General features: G+C 46.0%; 1 protein-coding gene across 1 annotated transcript in view; it reads right to left on the reverse strand.

The window, feature by feature from the left end:
* LCK (LCK proto-oncogene, Src family tyrosine kinase) overlaps positions 1 to 23,008 on the reverse strand; it is a 36,477-nt gene that overhangs the window by 1,991 nt on the left and 11,478 nt on the right. The window contains exons 3-12 of the mRNA XM_007431958.4: positions 22,668 to 22,749; positions 18,465 to 18,555; positions 17,508 to 17,606; positions 14,503 to 14,606; positions 11,768 to 11,917; positions 10,668 to 10,820; positions 9,480 to 9,659; positions 2,397 to 2,473; positions 1,330 to 1,483; positions 57 to 188 (exon numbers count right to left, since the gene is read on the reverse strand). Of these exons, the coding sequence (XP_007432020.1) occupies positions 57 to 188; positions 1,330 to 1,483; positions 2,397 to 2,473; positions 9,480 to 9,659; positions 10,668 to 10,820; positions 11,768 to 11,917; positions 14,503 to 14,606; positions 17,508 to 17,606; positions 18,465 to 18,555; positions 22,668 to 22,749 (1,222 nt within the window). The remainder of the gene's footprint in view (positions 1 to 56; positions 189 to 1,329; positions 1,484 to 2,396; positions 2,474 to 9,479; positions 9,660 to 10,667; positions 10,821 to 11,767; positions 11,918 to 14,502; positions 14,607 to 17,507; positions 17,607 to 18,464; positions 18,556 to 22,667; positions 22,750 to 23,008) is intronic.

Genomic DNA, 23,008 nt, shown 5'->3' on the forward strand with positions numbered 1-23,008 from the left:
TTTGTGTTGACCACAGCAATGATGAGACAAGTGGAAACGAATTGTGGTTTGCTGACCTGGGTAAGGGATCCGGCCATAAGTGATGATCTCGGTCAGTAGAATCCCAAACGACCAGACGTCTGACTTGATGGTGAATGTTCCATAATTGATGGCCTCGGGGGCTGTCCACTTAATTGGGAACTTTGCTCCTGAAGGAAGAAATCTTGAGAGAGTCAGAATGAGATCTTGGTGCAGGACAGACCCTCCCTGGCATCTGGCACCCCTTTGGCTCTGTGGGTTGGGGATGCCAGGAATTGCGGTCCAACCCATCTGGAGCGTTGGAAGGCTGAAAAAGAGACGCTCATTTTTCCCAGGAGGAAAACTGGTAAATGTTATTGCATTGGCCACAAGAAGGAGCTGTACGCTGTGGAATGCCAGTATTTATGCCACACGTCGTTTTGCACATCATTAGAAATGTTTCTCATCTGTAAAATCCGAGTTTTTGTTGATGGCCAGCACTGCTAGAGAGAATTTGCCCTTTCCCCGACCTTCAGTCACCCTTGATACGTCTGACAATGTGCATTTGGTCCCACCCAAAGTTATGCCACAGAATCCCTGCAGTTTCTAAAATATTTTAAATATTTTAAAATTCTAGAGTTAAGTCCACACATTTTAAAGTTGCTAAGGCTGAGAAACACTGGGCCACAGTATGCAAGGATCTCTTCAGAGAGCTGCATCTCAAAACCACAGATCCCCCAATGTGCCAGCTGTGCCCAGAGCTTTTTCTCGCTGCCTTTCCCTGCAGGTGTGCAACACACCCCTTGTGGGCTCCAGCTTTCTCAGGAAACGGACTGGGACACTGGCCCAAAGCCAACCAGCTGCGGCTCTAAAACGGTGGGGCAGTTTGGGGAGACAAAGTTGAGCTAAAGGAGCAGGAAGGATTCAGACCCTTTAGCCAGGCTCGGGGGTGCATCACACCCCTACCTTCTAAGGATCACGTTTGTGTGCAGAGTACCTGTGGATAAGTCATCTGTTCTGGCTCCTTCCCACCCCCCCATCCCTTCTTCAAAATAGTTCATGGATCTTGGTCTGCCCATTCAGAAGAATGAGGTCTTAGCAGGAATGTCTCCCGGGGGGCCGGGGGTTAAAAAAAGTTGAGAAAGTGGCTGTGATCCCACAATCAAAGCCCCACTCCTTTTTACATGCATTGCATCCCATGCATCAAAAAGGACTGGGTGTTTGATGCTGCCATCTTGAATTTTTGACCACCACCACCCTCCCCTGCGGTCCTTCCCCCAAGAAAGAAAGCTTGGCTTGCTTGGCCAGGCCAGGGGGGCAGAAGAGACCCACCCTCCTGAGCCGTGTATTCGTCGTCCTCCATAAGGCGGGCCAGGCCGAAATCTGCAATCTTGCAGCAGAGGGTCTCGGACACCAAGATATTGGCAGCTCGCAGGTCACGGTGGATGTAGTTTTTCTTCTCCAGGAAGGCCATTCCTTCTGCTATCTTTGGGGGAGAAGAGGAGACATGCGTGACATACTTGTGGGCTGCATTTCCACCCCGGCTTTCCTCCCAGGCACTCAGTCAAGTGGAGCTCACTTCCTTTCCCACACACCCTCACCATCCTGCTACGGACGAGGCTGAAAAAGGCCCTTGGCCTCCACCCAGCCCTTACTGCCCTCTGAACCCTGGGCTTCCTTGGCTCCCAAACCGCTCGCTGCCCCACATGGGGGAATGTCCCGCTACTGCTCTTTTAATAGGGCGGTGTTTTATCCAGAAAACGGGAATCACCTTCTAAATATCCTCAGAATGAAGGTCCTGAGTAAAGGTAGGTGGCCAAGCAGGGTGTTTTCGTGGGCAGAGCCTGTCTGGGTTTTATCTTAACCTGCAGCCTTTCTGACTCCTCTCGGCTGTTTCTGCAGTCAACAGACTGAATTGGACCATGGAGACATGGAGGCTCTTGCCTAGCTGGCACCGGGAGCCAGAGCGCCAGGCGGACGCGCTCGCCTGGCTCTTAAGGAGGGGAAAAGCAGGCGCTCCCCGGAAAAGTCAACGTTCTCTGCCAATACGGAAATGGAACCGTGCACAGACCAGGTTAAGAATATTGTGGGATTGTTGTTCCAGAGAGATTCAAGCTACATCCAACTAAATAGCTCCTCCACCTGACTCCCTCCAGATGTTCTGGATAAGAGCTGCTTCTTTCCTAGCCTCAGGAATGATGGGACATGTAGTCCAATACCTCTGGAGGACATGCGGTTGGAGAAGGCGAGGATACCCATTTTATTTGGAACAGAAGCAACACCGCAGGTCCCAGCTGCAGCAGAAGCTGTTTCTACCATCTTTTTCATCCCTAGAAATAAGTTTTCTACCCATCCTGCCTGCTTTATCTCCTCCCCCCACTATATTATTTTGTTCATACCTGTGCGGACATGTCTAGAAGTTTATAAATTGTTAATTTGGTGCCTTCAGCAGCTTTGAGAAAATCGACCAGGTTTCCTAGAAGGAAGCAAGAAAAAGAAATCACCAGTCAGAACATGTGAATTATTGTTTCAGAGGCACTCAGAGGATATGAGTGCCTCTGAGCATATGCAAAGTGACTCTTCCCAACCACAGAATAACTGTAGTCATCCATTTTGACAGAGCCTTCACTAACTTGGTTCTTGATCAGGGGTGTCTGCAGGGTGGGGTTTAATAAGTTGACGGAGCTTCAATTGTAGTGTTGTGGCAGCCATCTTGACTTTTTTGACCCTGCCCTGTGGGCACCCCTGTTCTTGGCAGAAGTCTTCAGACAACAGTTCCCAGAATTCCCAAACAGCAAGGACAAGGATTGTGCTGGCTATGGACTCTAGGAGTTGTAGTCCAACATCTGGAGGGCAGCAGCTGGAGAAGACTGCCCAAGATGTCTTGATGGTGCAAAATTCCAGAGCAATGGAAAACCTTTGCTATGAGGGAAGGATCTCTCTCCAGAGAAGCCATGATTCTAAAATGACTCCAAAGATAAAAGCTCCCGGTCACCATTCCCAGTAGAGGGAGGGAGATCTAACCCAGCATGGTGGGCGGAGGGGGGAATCCCTTCATTCTGATCCACTGAAATGACTTTGTGCATCTCCCATTAATGGCAGAAAATCTTTTCTTTTTTTTTGTATTATGCCTTTGCTAAATTATCCCTACAAGATGCTCTCCAGATGTAACAAACCACAACTCCCATAGCACCAAGCCAACACATCTGGTGGGCATCCACTGGGGAAGGTTGGCTTAGAAAGTTAATTTTTTAAAAAGTTGTCCCTGAAGCATTATTTCCTTGCAAGTGCCAAGCAAGGTCTTAGGGGATGTGTAGTTCCATTATTTCTACAAATAGTTGAACTACGGATAGCTGGACTAGCACTAGAATGCAGCATTCCAGGTGGCCAATAGGGGGCCGCTGTGAGCCATAATGTTCTGTGCCCCTCTACTGCCATCTGGTGGTCATCCAGAGATCTGCATCCCAGACTGAAATTTATCTCAGATTGAAATCTGGAAATTTGCATCTCAGAAGCCACGTTTTAGGGATAAAAGAAACTTCCTCCCTTTTTGTATTCTTCTATTCTGACCAACCTGGGAATAGACCAAAATACCCCTTTAATTTGAGGAAGCAGGCGTACGTGTGTGTGTGCATGTTCCCCTCCTCTAGCTGTCTCCTCTCAGTTCTGATTCAAAGCCAAATTCTTCTGCTGGGACATCTCACAGGAAAGAATGTGACCACGTTCCAGATGCCTTAAACCACAACAGAGTAAAAATCTCTGCCTTTCAAACCCCGGAAAGGGGGCAGCCGAAAAGCCGGACGGCCCCTTGGACAGACAGAGCCAGGAAAATTCGCCATCCACCCTCACCCCGTTGCCTGCTCTTGAGCGGAGCAGGGAGTGAAATGGTTCTCACGGATGGGTTTAAAACACAGGCAGCCCAAAGTGAGACTAAAATCTGCTGGTACACCCGGATGTCCTGTGTGATACGATCAGCAGGAATTTCACATTCCCCAAGGTTGAGCATTGTAGGGTCCAATAGCAGATAAAGTGAAAAACTTATCATGGCTGATCTGGTGCTCATGGCTCCCGAGGGTCAGAGTATCTGGCCCCTCACCTATTAGCCCTGACGCTTGGTTACATCTGTGGGTATTTCAGATGGCCAGTTTTAAGTGAACGATAGGGGCATTTTATTTTAGCATCGTAAAAGCTGGTCGACTCCCCCTTCAAGCATCGGTTGTTAGCATCTGCAGATCAGGCAAAAACAGCCCAAGACCGTCACTGCAGCTGCACGGTCAGAACCCGGCCCCTTTTTAAAGGTTGGGCCACGGGCCTAAAATGGGTGGGGCTTCAATGATAAAACGGCAGCCGAAGGTTGAAGAGCAAGGAACGAAGAGGAGAAGGAGACGGGCTGTTTTTCCTATGTATGGGACTGATGGAAAGGAAAATACTGATTTCATTAAGAGAGGGGAAAATATGCCGTGCGGGAATGAAGGTTTGGCCCAATGCACTTTCATGGACAGAAAATTAAAATGAATTATAATACACCAGTGTTTCTCAACCTTGGCAACTTTAAGCTGTATGGACTTCAACTCCCAGAATGCTGGCTGGGGAATTCTGGGAGTTGAAGTCCATACAGCTTAAAGTTGCCAAGGTTGAGAAACACTGCAGTGCGCAAACCCAGCAGCCACTAAAGCACCCCCCACAAGACTATTGGCAGCCAAAGAATCTATTCAAACCTACAGTTTGGAAGTGTGCATTTTAGGTTCAACGGGCAAGACAGTGTAGTTGGTCCTGCCCCCCTTGCCACGCGCCTGGTGCCCAGAGCAGCAACTTAATTTTGGAAGAGAATTGCCGCATTTGTGCCCCGTACGCAGAGAGGTCTACCGTGTGGATTCTGCCTACCGTGCTGGACATCAGTCCCTCGGTGTCAGGTCTGGGGTCAACCCTGCAGAACATCTCAGCCCTTGGCTTTGGGACGCGACAGGAAATGGGCCACCCGCAACCCCGGGCAGTGCTTAGCCCTTGGCTCTGTTAGTGGACCACAACGTTCAAGTGCAAGAGACCCCTGCTAGAGGAGGGGAGGAGAGAGGAGAGGAGAGAGCCCAGGGCCGGATGAAGGCCAACCGGTGCCCTAAGCCCTGTCCAACCATGGTGCCCCTCGGCCCTTCCGCGGCTTCATTGACAAGACAGGAAGACTCAATAGGTGCTGAATACTAAGGTCTGGTGTGGCAGTGAGAGAGTTAAGGGCAGGATAGCTATGGGAGGGGGGGATCTCTGTGGTGCTCCCCTTCCTTTGAACGCATCCTTATCCTGCCTCATGGTCAATGCGAGGCCGGAGAGAGCCTAGCTTTGCTGCAGCCTCCTGAAGAACAGCTGACAGCTCCAAAAGGCAGGAAACCCGTCCCAGCTCCCCCAGCTATTTTTGTCTCCTGGCAGGCTTGCTCCTTTTGTCGCTAGCTAAATTGCAATAACCTTTAATTTCCTCCTCTTTCTCTCTTTGTGCCAAATCCAGCCTGCCCCACTATCTACGTAGAGCAGGGTTCCTCAGCCTTGGCAACTTGAAGATGTGTGGACTTCAACTCCCAGAATTCCCCAGCCAGCCATGCTGGCTGGGGAATTCTGGGAGTTGTAGTCCACACATCTTCAAGTCGCCAAGGTTGAGGAACCCTGATCCAGAACAAAGGGGACGGTGGTGCAAAATAACTCGGTTGGCTCTGAGAGAGCAGGGGGGAATATAGGACTATATCCTCTGCAGTGGGTCAGACAAACCACAGGAAGGCCCAGGGTGCTCTCTGCCTCACCATTGACTAATCAACACCCCTCCTGGCCTATGTTCATTGCTCTCCATTCTGCCCCAGGCTAAAGCATCAGCGAGGCAAAGGCACCCCAAAGACATCTGGTTCTGGCTTTGAGTATGTGAACCTCTCCATTATGGTTTACTCAGCAACCCATAGTTTATAAAATCTTGGTTTAGCATCACGTGTGAATGCAGCCATTGGTTAAGTTCACACATTGGCCTGGTTTGGGTCAGATAAACCCCAATGGGATGGATTCAGACATTACACCAATTTCAGAAGCATGCTTTAAAAAGCACAGATGGCTTCACACTCGGCCACAAACGAGCAAACCACATGATGGTTTAAGAACACCTTTAAGAACTGCGAGGGCTGCCACAGCCTTCTCCAATGGATGCCTTTCAGAACATTTGGATTACAATTCTCAAATTCCCAATTAACATGAGTGGAAATGGGGAGAATTCTTGTCCAAAATATCTGGAGGATCCCAGGTGGGGGAGAGGCTGTTCTTAGTTGCAGAGCAGCTGCCCAACTTCATCTGGTCCAGAAGAAGGAGTTTCGGAGATTTCCAGGGAGCGGTGGTTTGCTCTGGGGTGAACCTCTTTGCATTACAAACAGGTGACATTAAAATGCTCCTCTCTTCTGTCTCCCTGGGAGAGGACAAACGCTTGGCAATGATCCCTCACAAGGTTCACCAGTTTTGTTTAAGGTCAGATCCAGCTCAGTTACTGACAATTTCATGGAAACATCCATGTCTTTTTCTTGGAAATGTTACAGAAATAGTTTCCCATTGTCTTATCTTCCTGGGTTATGTTTCAACTTCCTAGTCTAGTTTATAGTCCTGGGATTTTCTAGCAACCTCCCAGCCAAATCCTAATCAGGGCCAACCTTGATTAGTTTTCCAGGATCAGCCAATGTTCCCTAGCTGCTGCCACCAAACTGGGCCAAATTTTGATAGGGCCCCAATTTGGAAGATGGGGGATCAGATTGGAAGGGAGAAAGGAGTTTCCTGAAATGGAGGGTAAAAATGAAATATGCTTTACTGCACTTTATTTCTACGGTGTATATAATAAAAAAGAGTTATCTAGGAATCCACATACCCAAAAGAGAGGCCTTCCCTCCAGCAGATCCCATACACTGGCTTCTAAAATCCAGAGCTGAGCATGTAATAGACTAAATGCTCAAAGTTGCTCCATACAATTCTCCATACAATTGTTGTCCCATACAATTGTCGCTCCATACAATTCTCAAAGTGAGCCAGGAAAAAAAGGGGAGGTACAGGTAGTCCTCAACTCACAACCATTTGTTTAACAACTGTTCAGAGTTATGACACAGCTGAAAAAAGTGACTTACAACCAGTTCTCACACGACCATCCTAGTATCCCTTGCAGTCACATGATCAAAATTCAGGTGCTTGGCAACTGGCATGAATTAATGCAGTTGCAGCATTCTGGGGTCACGTGATCACCATTTGCAACCTTCCCAGGGAGCTTCTGACAAGCAAAGTCAATGGGGGAAGCCAGATTCACTTAACAATCACAGTGATTCACTTAACGACCATGGCAAAAAATGTTGTAAAATCGGGCAACTCACTTAACAATCACATCACTTAGTGACAGAAGTTCTGGTCCCAGTTGTGGTTGAGGACTACCTGTATAGATATGCATTTAATCTGGGGAAAAGTATCTCATTACTCCAAAGAGAGCCAGAATCAATAATGCTGTTTTATCAAAGATAATTAACCAGATTTTGGAAATGTGTAAGCTTCATCCAAAAAATTACTCCAGAAGAAAACAGATTTGGATTTATCTGTTGAGATGTCTAAGAAATAGTTCGGTAGAATTTCCATGTTTTACCAAGGAGCAGCTAGTTTTTATGTTGTCAAAAAAGAGGGAAGAAGGGGTCAACCCTAGTTGTTGTTGCTGCTGCTGCTTTAAACCCAGCAATCCTAGGGCCTTTCTCCATTTGCACCTAATCATAGTTCAGACATAACTAGCAGTCTCTCTCTCTCTTTTTGCCAAGTCTCCAGGATAATACCTTCATCGTGTCCCCAACCCACGTCTGAAGAAGCTTACAGACAGCCTTGGTTGTTCCGGTTTTAGCTGTGTGTTTCCTCTTAAGCAGCCCCAAAGCTGTGAGGGTTTGGCATGAGCACCCAGTCAGGGGACCCCTAGGAAGTAGGATCAGATCAGCACCTGTTGTCTATGTTAGATTGGTGGAGACACGCACCTTCCTTTCCAAAGCCTGGACACTGGACATCATTTTAGGCCAAGGAGTGTCCGGTTCTTTCAAGCCAGTTTTTCCCCTTGTCTCCAAATCAGTCTCCAACTTGGAGATCTGGATCAGCCTGAACAGCAGTGGTGGGGGGGGGGGGGTGCTGTGCCATGAAGTGAGAGAGAAAGACCTCTATCTCTCTTTCTCTCTCTCTCTGAATGCAGGCTTTTAGTGCTCCTTCTGAAGGGTCTTTAAACTGGGTTGGGTTTAGCACTTCTCCAGATAAGTTCTACACCTGTGTTCAGAAGCAGCTGAACACCCACACAAAACACTTGGGGATACTCCGAGCAAGATTTAGATCTCTAGCATCTGTCACAACTGGTTTCCTCCCCGGCCACAGCCTTTGTGAAGGAAAGCAGTTGGGGGATGTGTTCATTGTAGCTTCCCTGTTTGGTGGGAGAGAAGGGACACGAGGACAGGGGAGTCCACCAATCTCTTTCCTTAAGGAGCTGCACACAGTAAATAAAGACACCATCATTTGGCAGCATCAGCAGGATAGGGACCAGCAGATGGGGAAGAAATTTTATGCTGGTATATAGTTCTCTGTCAGCTCAAGGACTCGGGGAGCATACTTTAACTCAGTCATGAATGAAAAATCCCTAGAGCAGTGTCTCTCAACCTCAGCAACTTTAAGATGTCTGGACTTCAATTCCCAGAATTCCCCAGCCAGCATGTAGCTGGCTGGGGAATTCTGGGAATTGAAGTCCACATTTCTTAAAGATGAGATACATCTTAGAGGATGAGTATACATCACAACCCCAGACAGAGGCTACTTTGAAGGTTTGCAGGCACCTCCTGCTTTCCACCCAGACTCTGATGATACTTTTTGGCTTTTAGGATCATAGAGCGAAAGAACTGTAGAGCTGGAAGGGACCCCAAGAATTATTTGGTCCAACCCACTGCAATGTGTAGGAAAACCATTTAACCCACCCACAAGAGGTGGCTCTCCAGCCTCTTCTTAAAAACTTCCAGAGATGGAGAACCTATGGTCTCTGTAGGCAGATGGCTCCATTGTGGTAGAACTCCTACCATCAGAAAGTTCCTCCTTATGTTTAAATAAATATAAGTAGCTGCAGTTTACACCAATTATTTCCCTTTATGTATTCTTTATGTATTTTCTTGATCAAGCTAGCCTTCCCCCCCTCCCACCCACCTCACCACTGGTGATGTGATGTGATGCTTGATGAAGAAGAGATCTCAGAAAGTGACACTTTTTATGATCTTTGAATTGACTGATAAACATATTGGATGGACTCCAATAAGAGGAAGGAAGGGAGGGAGGGATTTTTCCTAGAAAAATATGAAGTATGAGAAGGTTATTTAAAAAACAAAACCTAGCAGAATCAAAATAAACCTGCAAAATTTCCCACTTCCGAGTCAAAACCAAACTTCATCCATGTGAAATGGGAGGAAGCGTTCTCAGCAGCTCACCTTTCTCCATATACTCTGTGATGATGAACATGGGCTTTTGAGTCACCACCGCGTAGAGCCTCACCAGGCGCAGATGGCGCAGCTTCTTCATCAGGTTGGCTTCAGCCAGGAAGGCTTCAGGCGACATGCTGCCTTGCTTCAAACTCTTGATGGCCACTTTTGTGTGGCCATTATAATAGCCTGTGGAGGGAGAGAGGGCTGAGGCTGAGGTCAACATTCACAGTTGAAGGAGAAGCTCTCTTCTGGTCATCAAAGCAGCCTGACCCTGAAGCCTCTCCATCATTTTGATCTAGCAGCAGGACTGTTTGTGGGGGAGAGGGTCAAGAAAGTCAAGATGATGGCCATGACCACACCACAGAAGCCTTGTCCCTTTCTTCATGCATCACACACTGCATGTAAAAGCAGGGTAGGACCTCAGTGGTGTGATTGTGACTGCCATCTTGACTTTTTTGACACACAAACACACATGGATGCCTCTACCCGGGTGACAGAAGCCTTGAGCCCTTCATGCCTCTTTGAACCCAACGGCTGTGTTCATACAACACACTTCACTTGGTTATGGAATTAACCCATTTTCTGAGTCTGCACAAGACATTCTAACATGCAATAATCAAATGAGCCGGATTCATACAACACACTAAGCCACAAAGAAGCTAGCTGAGGTTCAAGCTAACCAAGCATAGCATTCTGTGCAAATGCGGCCTCTGAGTTTGCAACGGATCTGGTTAAAACTATGATATGAACACAGCCATTGGTTTTCAGCACAGTCACTTCCTGTCACAGACTCTACAATTTGCAGCAGTTCAGGCTGCAAGAAAAAGTAGGTGCTAATATTTACATACAGTACTGTGAAAAAAACCAGATTAAAAGCTCAGCAGCAAAGCTGGTCTATACTGGAAACCCTGCGTTGTCAGGCAAATTATTAAAAATTAACTCAGTAACTTTTTAATAGCAGAAAATTAAGACAAGTCATATTTGGTGGGTGAGCCTGGATGTCAAACACAAGAAGTCCTTCACTGTCATTTGAAAAATACTGGGGAGTATAGATTGCTTGATATCTTTCTAAACTAATCTTTGGTATCATCATCCTGAGCTTTTCTAATGAAAGTGGAGATCCTTGAATTGCTGAAAGCCATGGCTGAACAGAGCATGCATGAACCCACTCCCAAAATTTCCTACAACGCTTACCCATCCAAACTTCACCAAACTGCCCTGCTCCAAGTTTCTCCACCAGCTTTAGGTTCTCTCGGGGCACTTCCCACTCATCCTGCCACCAGGGTTTCTGTGGCTTCTGAGCTTGGCAGGGTTTGCCAAGGCGGGTGCAGAGCCCATCTGTGTTGTCTATGAAAAGGGTGATGCAAAGGAGAAGATAGTAGATCAGATGAAGCCCATAGGGGGGGCAGTGGGCTAAGTCTGCATGTAGTATTGGAGGTTCACCAGGACAGGAGAGGAATGGAAGGGGCAACTATGCACGTGTGGGGCCATCTTTACAAATCAACCAGCATCATCTAGAACAGTGTTTCTCAACCTTGACAACTTTAAGATGGGTGGACTTCAACTCCCAGAATTCCCTAGCCAGCATTCTGGCTGGGGAATTCTGGAAGTTGAAGTCCACCCATCTTAAAGTTGCCAAGGCTGAGAAACACTGATCTAGATCAGAGAGCACCACAGAGACAGGGCAAGTCACTGCAGACAGAGCAGGCAGATACTTCCAGTTGACTGATGATTGAGTCACATCTAACATTCTCAGTTAGGACTGTGGGGGTATAAGCCTGTTTTAGAACACACTAGATGGTGCAAATTCTAGAGGGGCAGCAACTATATTAGTGCAATATATGTAATGGTATGTGAGAAAGACCTTGGGAGAATGGGTGAAGAGATGCTGCCTAGGGAACAGTCTGATAAGAGTGGGCATAGCCTGCAGCTGCATAATGGGCAGAGAAAGAGGCTCAGAAGAGACCCTCCTTAAGTTCTCGAGCTGTAAAGGAGATGGCGGGAGATTTGTACTTTCAGACTTGCAAGATTCTGTTAATGCAGCCTTACAATAAAGTAGAATTCGTTCATCTGGTCGTGTTTCCTGTCTGACCTACCTGGGAAGGCTGACAATATGTGCTAAAACCACAGACAGCATCTGGCACTTCACAGCCCTTACATTAGTATGTCAGTGATGCTGGCATTTTGAGACCAAAGGTCCCACTGTATGGTAAAAGAGGACAGCCCAGTCCCACCCACCAATAGCCCACAGGCCGGAAGAGGCTCTCCACCACAGGCAGTGACTATCACCTTACTTGTGTAATGTTCCACCAGGCTGTGCAAGCTGTCAAAGGTGATGCGCGGAGAGATGTAGAACCCGCCGTTGTCCATATTCCGTATCCTATAGTGCTTCACAACTTCTCCTTGGTTCTGGTCAAAGTCTCGCACAGAGAGGGAGAAGGAGCCTGGGCAGAAACAGAAAGGGGGTACTTTTCCATCCCTTTTTCAGCTGGGGGGGGCACGTGCTTCCCTTGCTCCAGAATGCCTCCTGCCTGGCTGAAACATTTGTGTTTCCTTTTGTCAAATCCCTTCGTTAATTCCAGGGGGCTCTGGGGGGAGGGGGTGTCAAAAATGTCAACACTCACCTTATCCAGAGGTGCCCACAGGGAGGTGGTCCAAAAAGTCAAGATGGCAGCCACAGCAATGCAATTGAAGCCCCATCCCTTTTAGGTGATTAAAAGGGGCAGGGCTTCACTCTCATTGCAGTGGCTGCCATCTTGATGTTTTGGACCACCTCCCTGTGGGTACCCATTGAGTTCTGCTAGTTTTAGGCTCAACGCTTTGCATCTTTGCTCCTGAATCTTTTCACTTTTGCCCCACCATGTTCAAATCTGTGATTGAGAGAAGCTGCGTCTATTTCAGATGGTAGGATTTTTAGCAGCTCAGCCTTGGGGAATTCTGGCCGTCCCAGAAAAAGATGGAAGGGCTGAGTGATAGATGGGACCTCTGTTGATACCTGCAAAGCAGCAGTCAGAACATGAGTTTGGGGACCGTTCAGAAACTGCTTGGGAGTCAGTTGGGGTTCAAATTGGAGGCGTATTGTCGGAAGAGAGCTACGTTAATGTACGGTAACCAGAATTCATCGGGTTGCATTTTATTAAACAGCGAGCAAAAGCTAAAGCTTATGCCTTTTAATGAAATAGGTTGGTCAGAAATGGTGCTACCTCCTGAAACTGGATGGGGAAAGCCGTTCAGGGACCGAGCACGCAGCTGAGCACCATGTATTTATTGTTAATTGCGTTGCAGACAGTATGTGGTTGGGTCCGATGGTGTGAGAGAAAATGAGAGGCTGAAACCTCACTGACAAACATTCTGAATTTGGATTCGTCAGCCATCAGGCAGAGGCAGGGGGAAGGCTGTGGGGATGGTGATATACTCTAGAGCAGTGTTTCTCAACCGTGGCAGCTTGAAGTCCACACGTCTTCAAGCTGCCACGGTTGAGAAACACTCCCCTAGAGAATATAGGTCCTGTCTTCAAGGCAGGATACGCAGCACTCCCCTCTCCCATTTTCCCCCATGGTAATACCCCTGTGGGGCAGGCTGGGCTGAGAGAGGGGGACTGGCCCTAAGTCCTAGCCCACCAGTACCACTCCTGCCCCATGCTGTCTAATCTGAACAAAAGCCCCCCCATACACTCTCAAGCCTTGTCCCCCCATTCTGGTCAGTTCAACAGACTACAGGACAGGTGGGCAGATTCTGAACGGCCAAGCCTGGTTCCCCTACAGGTTGCCAAATCCTTCTCATGCCAACCCTGATTACACATTCCAGCATCTCCCAAAGGAGACTGCAGGCACTGAGAATTTTCCGATCAGACCCAATGGAGGGTTATTTCTCCAAAACAGTGTTTCCCAACCTTGGGACCTTTAAGACGTGTGGACTTCAACTCCCAGAATTCCCCAGCCAGCCATGCTGGCTGGGGAATTCTGGGAGTTGAAGTCCACACGTCTTAAAGTTGCCAAGGCTGAGAAACCCTGCTCCAAGGAGTTGTTTGCTCTCTGCTTGTGATTTACATCCAGAGATGCATTTTGGTTCCATGAACAGACGATTCATGCGTGTGTGTCTGCCTATTCACACAAGTTCTAACTTGTATATTTATCGTTAAAAACCACCCAAAGCAGGGTCCTTCCACAAAGAGTGAAGAACCTGCCAGGCATTTTGGAGCCTGAGCTGAACCACAAGGTGAGGCTCCTTCCCGGCTTCCATATCAGAAAGCGAAGCGAAGCAGCAGCTGAATCTTCCATCTGCAAGGGCAAAGGGGGGCAGCTTTCTCTGATGCCCCTGAAGGCAACAGCTGGCTAGCACACATCTGTCTTCCTAAACTGATTCATTTCTTTACGTCAGTTGCTTTGCTTTCTTGTGGCAAAAAAACAGGATACTAATATTTCGAATAAACCAAAGTAACCATCTCATCGCTGCTCCCGCCAGCAGCTTCCCTCTGCCTAACGGTAGGGCCAGCCTTGGCTCCAGGTGCTTCCCGGAAGAAGGTTGCAACGCTGTCAGCCAAAAGCATCATGCAGCTATGCCATCTCTCCTCCCACTTTTTCTCCCCCTTAGGAAAGAATGGAAGGGGGACAGCAGGATGGCGAAGAAAGCAGAGCCACGGTGCAACAACAGGCATGCCTGGAAGCCCTTGAAGCACTGAAGGGGGTGGATCTCAACCGTGTGCCACCCGTGGGACACAGAAGAAGTTAGGTGGGACACAAGGTAAGTCATTAAAAGGTAAGTGGAACTTTCCATCAAGGATCAAAAGAATAACAGAATGCCAGTAAAGGAATTAATGATCTTCTTGAGAAAAGTGGGGGTTTGTTCTGGTGTAGGGAGTCCCAGGTCCTTTGACCAAGGGGTTGGTGGGATTTCAGGTACACAAGAAACCTTCTCCAAACTTGCTTTTAAGTCTCCCTCTCCAATCTCTTTGTCACTGTCCTAAGAGAGAGGGATGATGACTCCCGTCTTCCACACACCAAATCAGATCCTCATCTAAACAAGTTACCTTTGGTGGATTCGCTCTCGCGAACGAGGAAAGCACCGTGTGTGTTACCAGCAGTGAGAAGCCGGCGCTCAGCATCCTTCCTGCTGAGGGCTTTGAAAAACCAACTGCAAGAAAGAACACATTGTTTGCAGAGTTTTATCCACAGCCCATTGTGTGTTCTACAGCTTTACGTAGGCGACTGCAGTCATTCTGACTTAAAATGAAACAAGGTGAGGATATGGCTTATGCGCAGAAAAATACGCCACATTTGCATTTTAATTTTAAACCTTTCTTGGCCACCCTGCAATATGAATGCTCCCAGGGTGACATAAAAATAAATCTTTCCACTGGAGCTTGCAAATACAGTAATTTTTTAAACTCCATATATTCGTTTCAGAATGTATCCACAGGCACAAAATAGAGTATACAGAAAGAGAACTGTAGCGTCCAAAAATATAAGGGGCAAAACATTAGTTTACTTGCAAAACCAGCCCCAAACTACCCAATCTGTTTGAGGAACAAAAGCATTTATCCTCCACTAGTAAATATTGCGGGGGAGATGGGCGGGGACAAGTCAAATAAATAAATAAATAAATAAATAAATAAATAAATAAAATATCTTTTCAGTCCCCAAATTCTGCCCCTCTTTTCCCACTGCTGAATGAAAAGCTATTTGTCTATACCTACAAAAATCGGAATCGTGCAAGCTATGGTTTTCCTTGTGACCCTCTATGAAAGTGAATGTTGGACTTTGAAGAAGGAAGACAGAGAAAGCGCTGACACTTTCAAACGCTGGTGTTGAAAAAGGCTCCTCAGAAGACCATGGGCAGCCAAGAAAACAAACTGATGGATCATTGAACAAATCAGCCTAGAGTTTGCACTCAAGGCACAAATGACCAGGTTCAAATTATCCTACTTCGGACAAATTATGCAAAGACCCAACTCCCTTGAGAAGTCCATAATGTTGGGAAAGATGGAAGGAAGGAGAAAAAGAGGACAATCAGCAGCATTGATGGGTACAACATGGGAAGACCTGAAGAACCAGGCTGGGGACAGACCATCCTGGAGAAAGTATATCTATGTGATTGTTAAGAGTCAACAGGAACTTGATGGCACAGAATCAAATGAAATCTACCCACACTTGAATTAGCAGAAGACTACCTGGTAGAATATTGGCTGTTGCCATTGCTGATCCCCATCCTGTCTTTATTTTCTCTGTGCATAGAGTACTGATTTCCCTCCAAGGTTTCAGGGACAGAGAGAACAGCTGTGTAAAAGTACTATTCACCAGCCTGGAGCTGGCAGATAAGTCTGTTGGCATAAAATTTTCCGCCCATCTGCCACATGTTCTTTTGCCCCAATAACAAGACTGGACATTGATGTTGTCCTCATAGGTTTTTTGTGGGACGGCTTAAGGAAAGTGATTGACTACTTTGCCCCAGTGATTGGTCAGTCACTGAGAAGAGGACTGACATGGGACTATTTGTGGACCTGGGACTAGTGGTATTTTGAAAGAGCACCAAACCCATGTCTGAAAATGGCCCAGCCGATACACACATGGAGGAGGAGCAGCACAGAATGAAGCAGGAGTAAGCAGTGAAAATGGGAACATGGCCCTGAGAGCTGTTGAAATCACTTGCCAGTTGGCAATTAAAAACATATCCATTCTGAAGTGATCTGCTATTTTTTTTTCACATGGAATAAACTCATGACTATTCATATGTTTTTGTCATGCGGGCAAACATAACTACTAACAAAGTTTTTGGGTGGAACTGTAACTAAAAATATATATTTTACCCCTGAGAAAAATCTTCCTCTGCATTAGAGCACAGAAAGTGAGCACCCCAAGGGATCATACGTGTCAGTGGTGGCTAGACCACAATCCTGATGAGGCAAGATTGAGGTTGTGTCATTTGTGTAACCTCTTAATACTTCCCAAGTATAGCATCCGAGTAACACGTTGCAACCAGGCCTGCAATGTGGCTCTCACAAATACCAAAGTCCCTGTGACCGCTTTCCTTGCGGTGTCCACAACATGGCCTCAAATCTCCAAATCAGCCAAAACGAATTGGGTTGGGGGTTGCCCTGCACTAAAAAAGGAACCATCTACTTCCATGGGGTGGAAGAGTGTGGGGACAGCCTTGAAGAAGATATGCTGCAGCCATTAAGAAAACGTCAGCTGAGCCTGAAAGACACAAGGGCATCAGGAAGAAACTCAAGACTGCCCTGCCTTGACTCTCTTGGGTATAAGATGGAGGGAGAGAATCTCAGTCAGGCTTTCAAGATTCTTTTACCATACCCTATAGCAAAAAAAGAGAGTTGCAGTAGTTCTTATAGAGTCTGTTTTTTTGACCTGGCCTATCTTGAAGGGTTGACACATGGGAGAAAGTAAATGGTTGATGAGTTTAGTGTGGGGCTAAACATATCCCTGGTACCTGTGATATGGGCGAATCTCTGTACCTTTTGTAGCCCTACTCAGGTCCGCTGTTCATTTGCTTTGTTCCTCAATAGAAATCCACAGGAACAATGAAATAGCCTCTGACTACTTCATCCTGTTCCTAGGTCTCCCTGGCTCAGTCTTCTCCAACCTGGTGCCCTCCAAAGATGTTAGATCACTGTTTCTCAATCTCAGCAGCTTGAAGATCAGTGGGCTTCAACTCCCAGAAGCTGGCTGGGGAATTCTGGGAGCTGAAGTCCACCGGTCTTCAAGTGGCTGAGATTGAGAACCACTGGGTTAGACCACGCATTAGGAATCTTGAAGTGTAACACCATTTGGAGGGCACCAGGTTGGAGAAAGCTGAGCTGGACAGAGAAGGGCTCAGCTTTCCTTTAGTAGGGCACCTGCATAAGTAACATTTACATTCTCTTCAGAAAATAAAAAGGAAACTTTCCTAATGCAATCCACAGATGGACAGATTAATCAATGCGTTCCTCTACCGATGGGCTGAACTTGAGGCTGCTTCTGAGTAAGCAATACAGGTCGCCTGTGGCTACGGGCATGGAGAAGAACAGGTCTCGCTACTCACGGCTCTTGCTCCAGTGTGTTCAACTTGGCGACAAAGTTGCATGGGATGTAGCCCACTTGTCCTGTGGTGAGGGACTGAGCTTTCCACCACTCCCCTGTCCTAAAAGAGAGAAGAATTGTGTGTCCGCCTCCATATTCCTAAACCCCATCCCCACCCATGAGATAAAGGGGGGGAGAATGGACCCCAGACCGAGGATTCCCCCCTCTTCCAGTTGGCGTTCCTTTAGCCACGCCTGCTGCACATTGGGCCCCAGTCTTCCCTGAATGAGGAGTTCCTTCCCTGCTTCTTTGGTGAGTTTTCATGATCACAGAATAGCTTTTGCACCATGCATTTCTGTGACGTGTTTTGTCCAAAGGAACTCTACGCCTCCCCTCCAACCCGGGCGGTGAACCTGGATGGGACGTACTCCGACTTCAACGCAGGAGTCTCCATCGGGGAGGAGAGGGGTGTCCAAAAATCTAGATGGCTATTGCAGCCTGCCAATCAAAGCCCAACCCCTTTATTACACCCATCACAAGTTATGCATTTACAAAAGAGTAGAGCAAGTAAGTGGATTTGTGTACCTTGGCAGAAAGTCCACACTGAGAGATTGCATTCAACCATCACAAAACATGGAATTCCCACACTGCTTTGCTCAGTCTTTATATGTATGTGTGGGTGCATGTGTGTGTGTGTATACATACATACATACACACACACACATGCATATGCACATACATTCACGCTTATACCAGTTTTATACCAGTTGAGCTGAATTAATCTTGAGGGCTCTCACAACCCACTTAGAAACCTCTCACAATATGAATGATTGACCCATATCACTGAAATTAACATGATTAGAAACCGCAGTTCCCAATGAATGCAAGCCTTCAGTGCCACTTGAGCTGTTTCCAGACAGAACCGTTAATTCCTTTTGCTGATGAACCACATAGTGCTCTACAACGGGAAGAGGCTTACTCTTCTACTATCCGCAGCTGTTCTCCTGTCCGAAGCAGCAGATCTCCATCATGAGTTGATTCATAATCATACAGTGCAACCACCAGTTTATCTAAAAAGAACACAAACATGTCTTTAGAAAACAAAACAGGTTTCTGGACAAAGGAAAGTGGAGACTGCTAGGAATTGAATGGAAGGGGTTCCATGACACAAGGCCATGGAAACGCGTGGAGACTACGGGAAAGGATGTTGTGAGAACGCTGACATGAAGGAAGGTGCATCCAAGGGAATGGCTGCTGCCACAGATGACTGGAGAAAACGTAGCATGTATATTTAGAGAAAAAATAGTGGCAAGCAATATACTCAGGCACAACATTTACAGTTAAAGGGGCAAAAAGAAATGATTCTGAAGGAAATAAAGCATTGTTTTGGGTGGGGGAAGAGGGCTAAACAAGAACCCTCCAGCACAGGGAGTGGAACTAAAAATAAAAGTGGTGAAATCATTTGGGGTGTCATTGAAGTGAGGGAATGCTAGAAGGAGTACTTCAGAGATTTATATGGAAAGGACAGTGATATGTTGAAGAATGGAATCAAAACAAGTGCTATAGAAGTTCAATAAGAAGGGAAAGGAAGTCATGAACGCTGCATGTCAGAAAATAAGGCTGCAGGTGCAGCAGTGTAACTGGAGAAATGTTAAAGTTTGCATATGGATTGTCTGTCCAACTTGTTTAACCCACGGGGGAAGACCGTGTCTGTGCCTGAAGACTGGAAACATCCTCTATTATTCCTATATCAAGAGTAAGGTGGTAGGAAGTTTGCAAAAACTGCAGGGGAATTACTCTGCCCTGGAAGGTATTGGCAGATTGAATGAGTATGAAAAGTACCAGTCAGCAGAATCGAGGAAGGGCAGTTTGGCTCTGTTCCAGGCAAGGGCTGAGCAGATGTTTCCTCTTCAGCAGTTCTTTGAAGAATGGATGGATGTGAGAAAGTTTATTATACATTTGTTGACTTAGAGAAAGTGTATCCTAAAGCAAATAGGCCTGAGTTATGGAAAGCGTTGTGCAAATGCGGAATCGAAGGTTGACTGCTGAATGCACTAAGAGTGGTATATGACAGAAGCAAAATGCATGAGAACAAATTAAATGCGAAGCAATGGTTCATATCTGAGCAGGGGATAAGTCAAGGAAGGTATTGTCACTTTCACTTTTTAATGAGTTTATGGACAAATTTTAAGAAATGCTCATGGTGGCATTAGATGTGTATTGGCTGGGGACAAGTGTGTGTGTGTAAATGCTATGTTGTTGACTAAGAGCCCTAATTATTTGCAGCAACAGTTGGAAAGATTTATCTGATGTAAGAAGGAGTATGAATCTGAAATTAATGTATCAGATATCAAGATACTGGTGTTTGTCAGGGAAGATGGAGCAAAGGATTGCAAGTTATACATAAACGGTGAACAATTAAAGCAAGTACATGAATTTGTTGCCTTAGTAAAATGTTTATTGAAAATGGGAAAATGAAGAAATGTTAAGATATACTTTTGAAAAGTTGTGGATAATATGTGATTTGTTGCAAGGAATGAATGTTTGCTGAAAGAAGAAAAAATAACTATATTAGTCTGCTTCTATCCACTTTGTTTTAAGGAAATGAGAGTTGGGTTTGTCAGGAAAGGCAGCAAGTTTGGTGTGGTGGTTAAGGCACCAGGCTAGAAACCGGGAAACCATGTTTTTCTCCTGCCTTCGGCACAAAGCCAGCTGGGGGACCTTGGGCCAGTCCCTCTCTCTCAGTCCTAGGAAGGAGGCAAGGCCAAACCACTTCTGAAATCTTGCCAAGAAAACTGCAGAGACTTCTTCATGTAGTTACCAGGAGTCAAGATTGACTTGAAGGCAATGAGCGTCAGTCTGGTGTGGTGGTGATGGTGCTGGACTAGAAGCCAGGAGACCATGAGTTCTTCTCCTGCCTGAGGCACAAAGCCAGCTGGGTGACCTTGGGCCATTCTCTCTTTCTCTCAGCCCTAGGAATTTTATTTTTTTATTTTTATTTTTTATTTTTTTTATGCCAGGGCACAAACCACTTCTGAAAAACCTTGCCAAGAAAACTGCAGGGACTTGTCCAGGCAGCCGCCAGGAGTCAACAATGACTCAAAGGCACCAAAAAAAAAAAAACCCCTCAGGAAAAACATAAAAGTGAAGTTGAATACAGTGGAAATATGGTACTTAAGAAGTAAGTGTAGTAAAACAAGAGACTAGGGTCTCAAATGAGTGGCTGTTGAATAAATGTGGATTGAAAACAAAATTAAATGGCTGAGGTGATTGGGTGATACCTAGTAGACAAAATGAATGAGGTTCAAATCACACAATAAATATATGAAGGAAGAGCCAGTGAGTCAAAAAGAAGGAGAAGACTGAGAAAGTCATGAGTGGGTGGAGCTGATGAGATCCTGAAGGAAAAAAAAACCTTGAAGAACAAAAAGGCAATCAAAGAGGTGGTGTTATGGAGATGGTAGAAGCAAACATGGTTTGCAGGGCTGGAAAGGTAGGGAGAAGTTAGTGAGTGGTATTGTATAAAATAGTTTCATTTATTTATTTATTAAATTTATATACCACCCAACTCCCAACAACTCTGGGCAGTTCACAAGTATGTATGTATATATGTATGTATATACTTATACAAGTATGTGTATGTGTGTCCTTTTCTTTTTCACATCTCTAAAAGCATGAGAGAAGAGAAGAGAAGAGAAGAGAAGAGAAGAGAAGAGAAGAGAAGAGAAGAGAAGAGAAGAGAAGAGAAGAGAAGAGAAGAGAAGAGAAGAGAAAAATTTCTTTGGTTTACTATGGAAGACCTTAGAGTCCACAGTAGGACAATACTTTTTTGAGGACCCACAAAAATGGTGCAAAAGATAGTGCAGAGTTTTGAGCTCTCCAGCATTCTCCATCAGGTAAGATACTACAAATAAAATAAGAGGGGAAAGAAGCAAAAAATAATAATAATAATCCATGAATGTCTTCAATAATACTACAGACTAACTGAACTCATCAGCTTACCCCTAGCATTCAAGGAGAAGGGATAGCCATCTCTCTCCAACTCTGACACCTTAAAGATGATTAGTTTTCAGTCTGTCTTTTGACAAGGGTACCTGCCCTGACAGACAGCAGTAGAAGAACCATCACATCTTCATGGGCACTTCTGTACTATCATTGCTAGTCCCTAATCTCCTGCCAATTCTTTGGAGCTGACTGGCTCTCATCTTCACTTCTGCCAACCTTGAACCACTGAGACAATGAGAAGAGATAAAGTTGAGTCAACCAGTTACCAAGAGAGTGCCAAATATGGCATCCCCTGAACTGCCACAGATCCTGCCTTAACAACAAAAGTCCTATATCAGCAAAGCAAGCACTTAATTTCAAGTGACAAAGTCAATAAAACCAAATTGTGTAGTATTTCTGGTGGTTGGAAAGGACTGAACTCTGTAACTTCTGAGGTCTCTTCCTCCATCTCTATGATGCTATAACTTTCAGTAATTTGAATGAACTTCCTTTCCTGTCTTTGAATTGGTTTACATCTTTGTTTAGTCACCATAGGAGTGCAGGCTTAGGAGATTTTTCAGGCTTTGGGGTGGTTTTTAAATGAGAAGCAGTAGACGAGTGTAATTAATTAATTAATACACGTCTCCCTTCCTGCTTTGAGGAGAACACTCAAGATTCTTCTGTTGCCCTGTTGAGTTGAAGGACTCTCCACCCATCCGTGGGCTGGCTGAAAAGTAAGCCAGCATAAAATCTGCCATCTATGTTGTAATCCCTCTCCTGCCTCCCTTGTCTCTGTTCCCCATCATTGTGGTCCCCCGCCTTCCACAGTACAATCACGGGAGACAAAGCTTCACAGATTCAACACACTTTACAGCTGCTCTTGGATAGGGTTAGAATAATGGGGGAAAGACGATTTAATACCAATAGAGCTAAGGACAGCTTAAGCTTGCCGAATTCACAGGCTGAAAAGAAGATGAAGGATACGGCAACAATTTTCATCAGATGGGGGAATGCACCCCTGGGACCTCTCCCAGCTGTTGATAAACTTATTTTGTTCTCTGCCCTAAATTTGCCCCCAACCCATCGACTTGTCAGCCCCATCCTAAGATGCCACAGATTTACTGCATTGCTAAGGAATCCAGACAGCCTATACACAGCCTTGGCCAGTCAGAAGTTGGAAGGAGAATAAAATGCTCACCTTGAAGGGGTGAACTAGGAGGAGGAATCCCTTCAGACGGCAACAGAGGAGCGTGCAACCCAGAGCCGTTTAAAGCGGGTCTCTGCAGGAGAAACAATGATAAAATCGAACATCCTTTAATTGCAAGAGGGGTGGAACATTAGCTTTTTTGTTTTAAATGTGGTGGAAGAAAAACAGAACTAAAATCTTTCCTCCTCACCCAAATGAAATTATGATTATTATTCACAGAGAGCTTCATGACACGCCACATTTCATGATCTGGCTAAAACAAAAAAATTGATCCTCCCAGCTGTGAAATTGGGTATACAAGCTGGGCCAGATATGGAACACCTACAGGTAGT

Source organism: Python bivittatus, unplaced genomic scaffold (genome assembly GCF_059951505.1).
Source record: "Python bivittatus isolate LINGU-HERP-01145 unplaced genomic scaffold, Pbiv_v1 ctg000040_np1212, whole genome shotgun sequence".
Classification (NCBI taxonomy): domain Eukaryota; kingdom Metazoa; phylum Chordata; class Lepidosauria; order Squamata; family Pythonidae; genus Python; species Python bivittatus.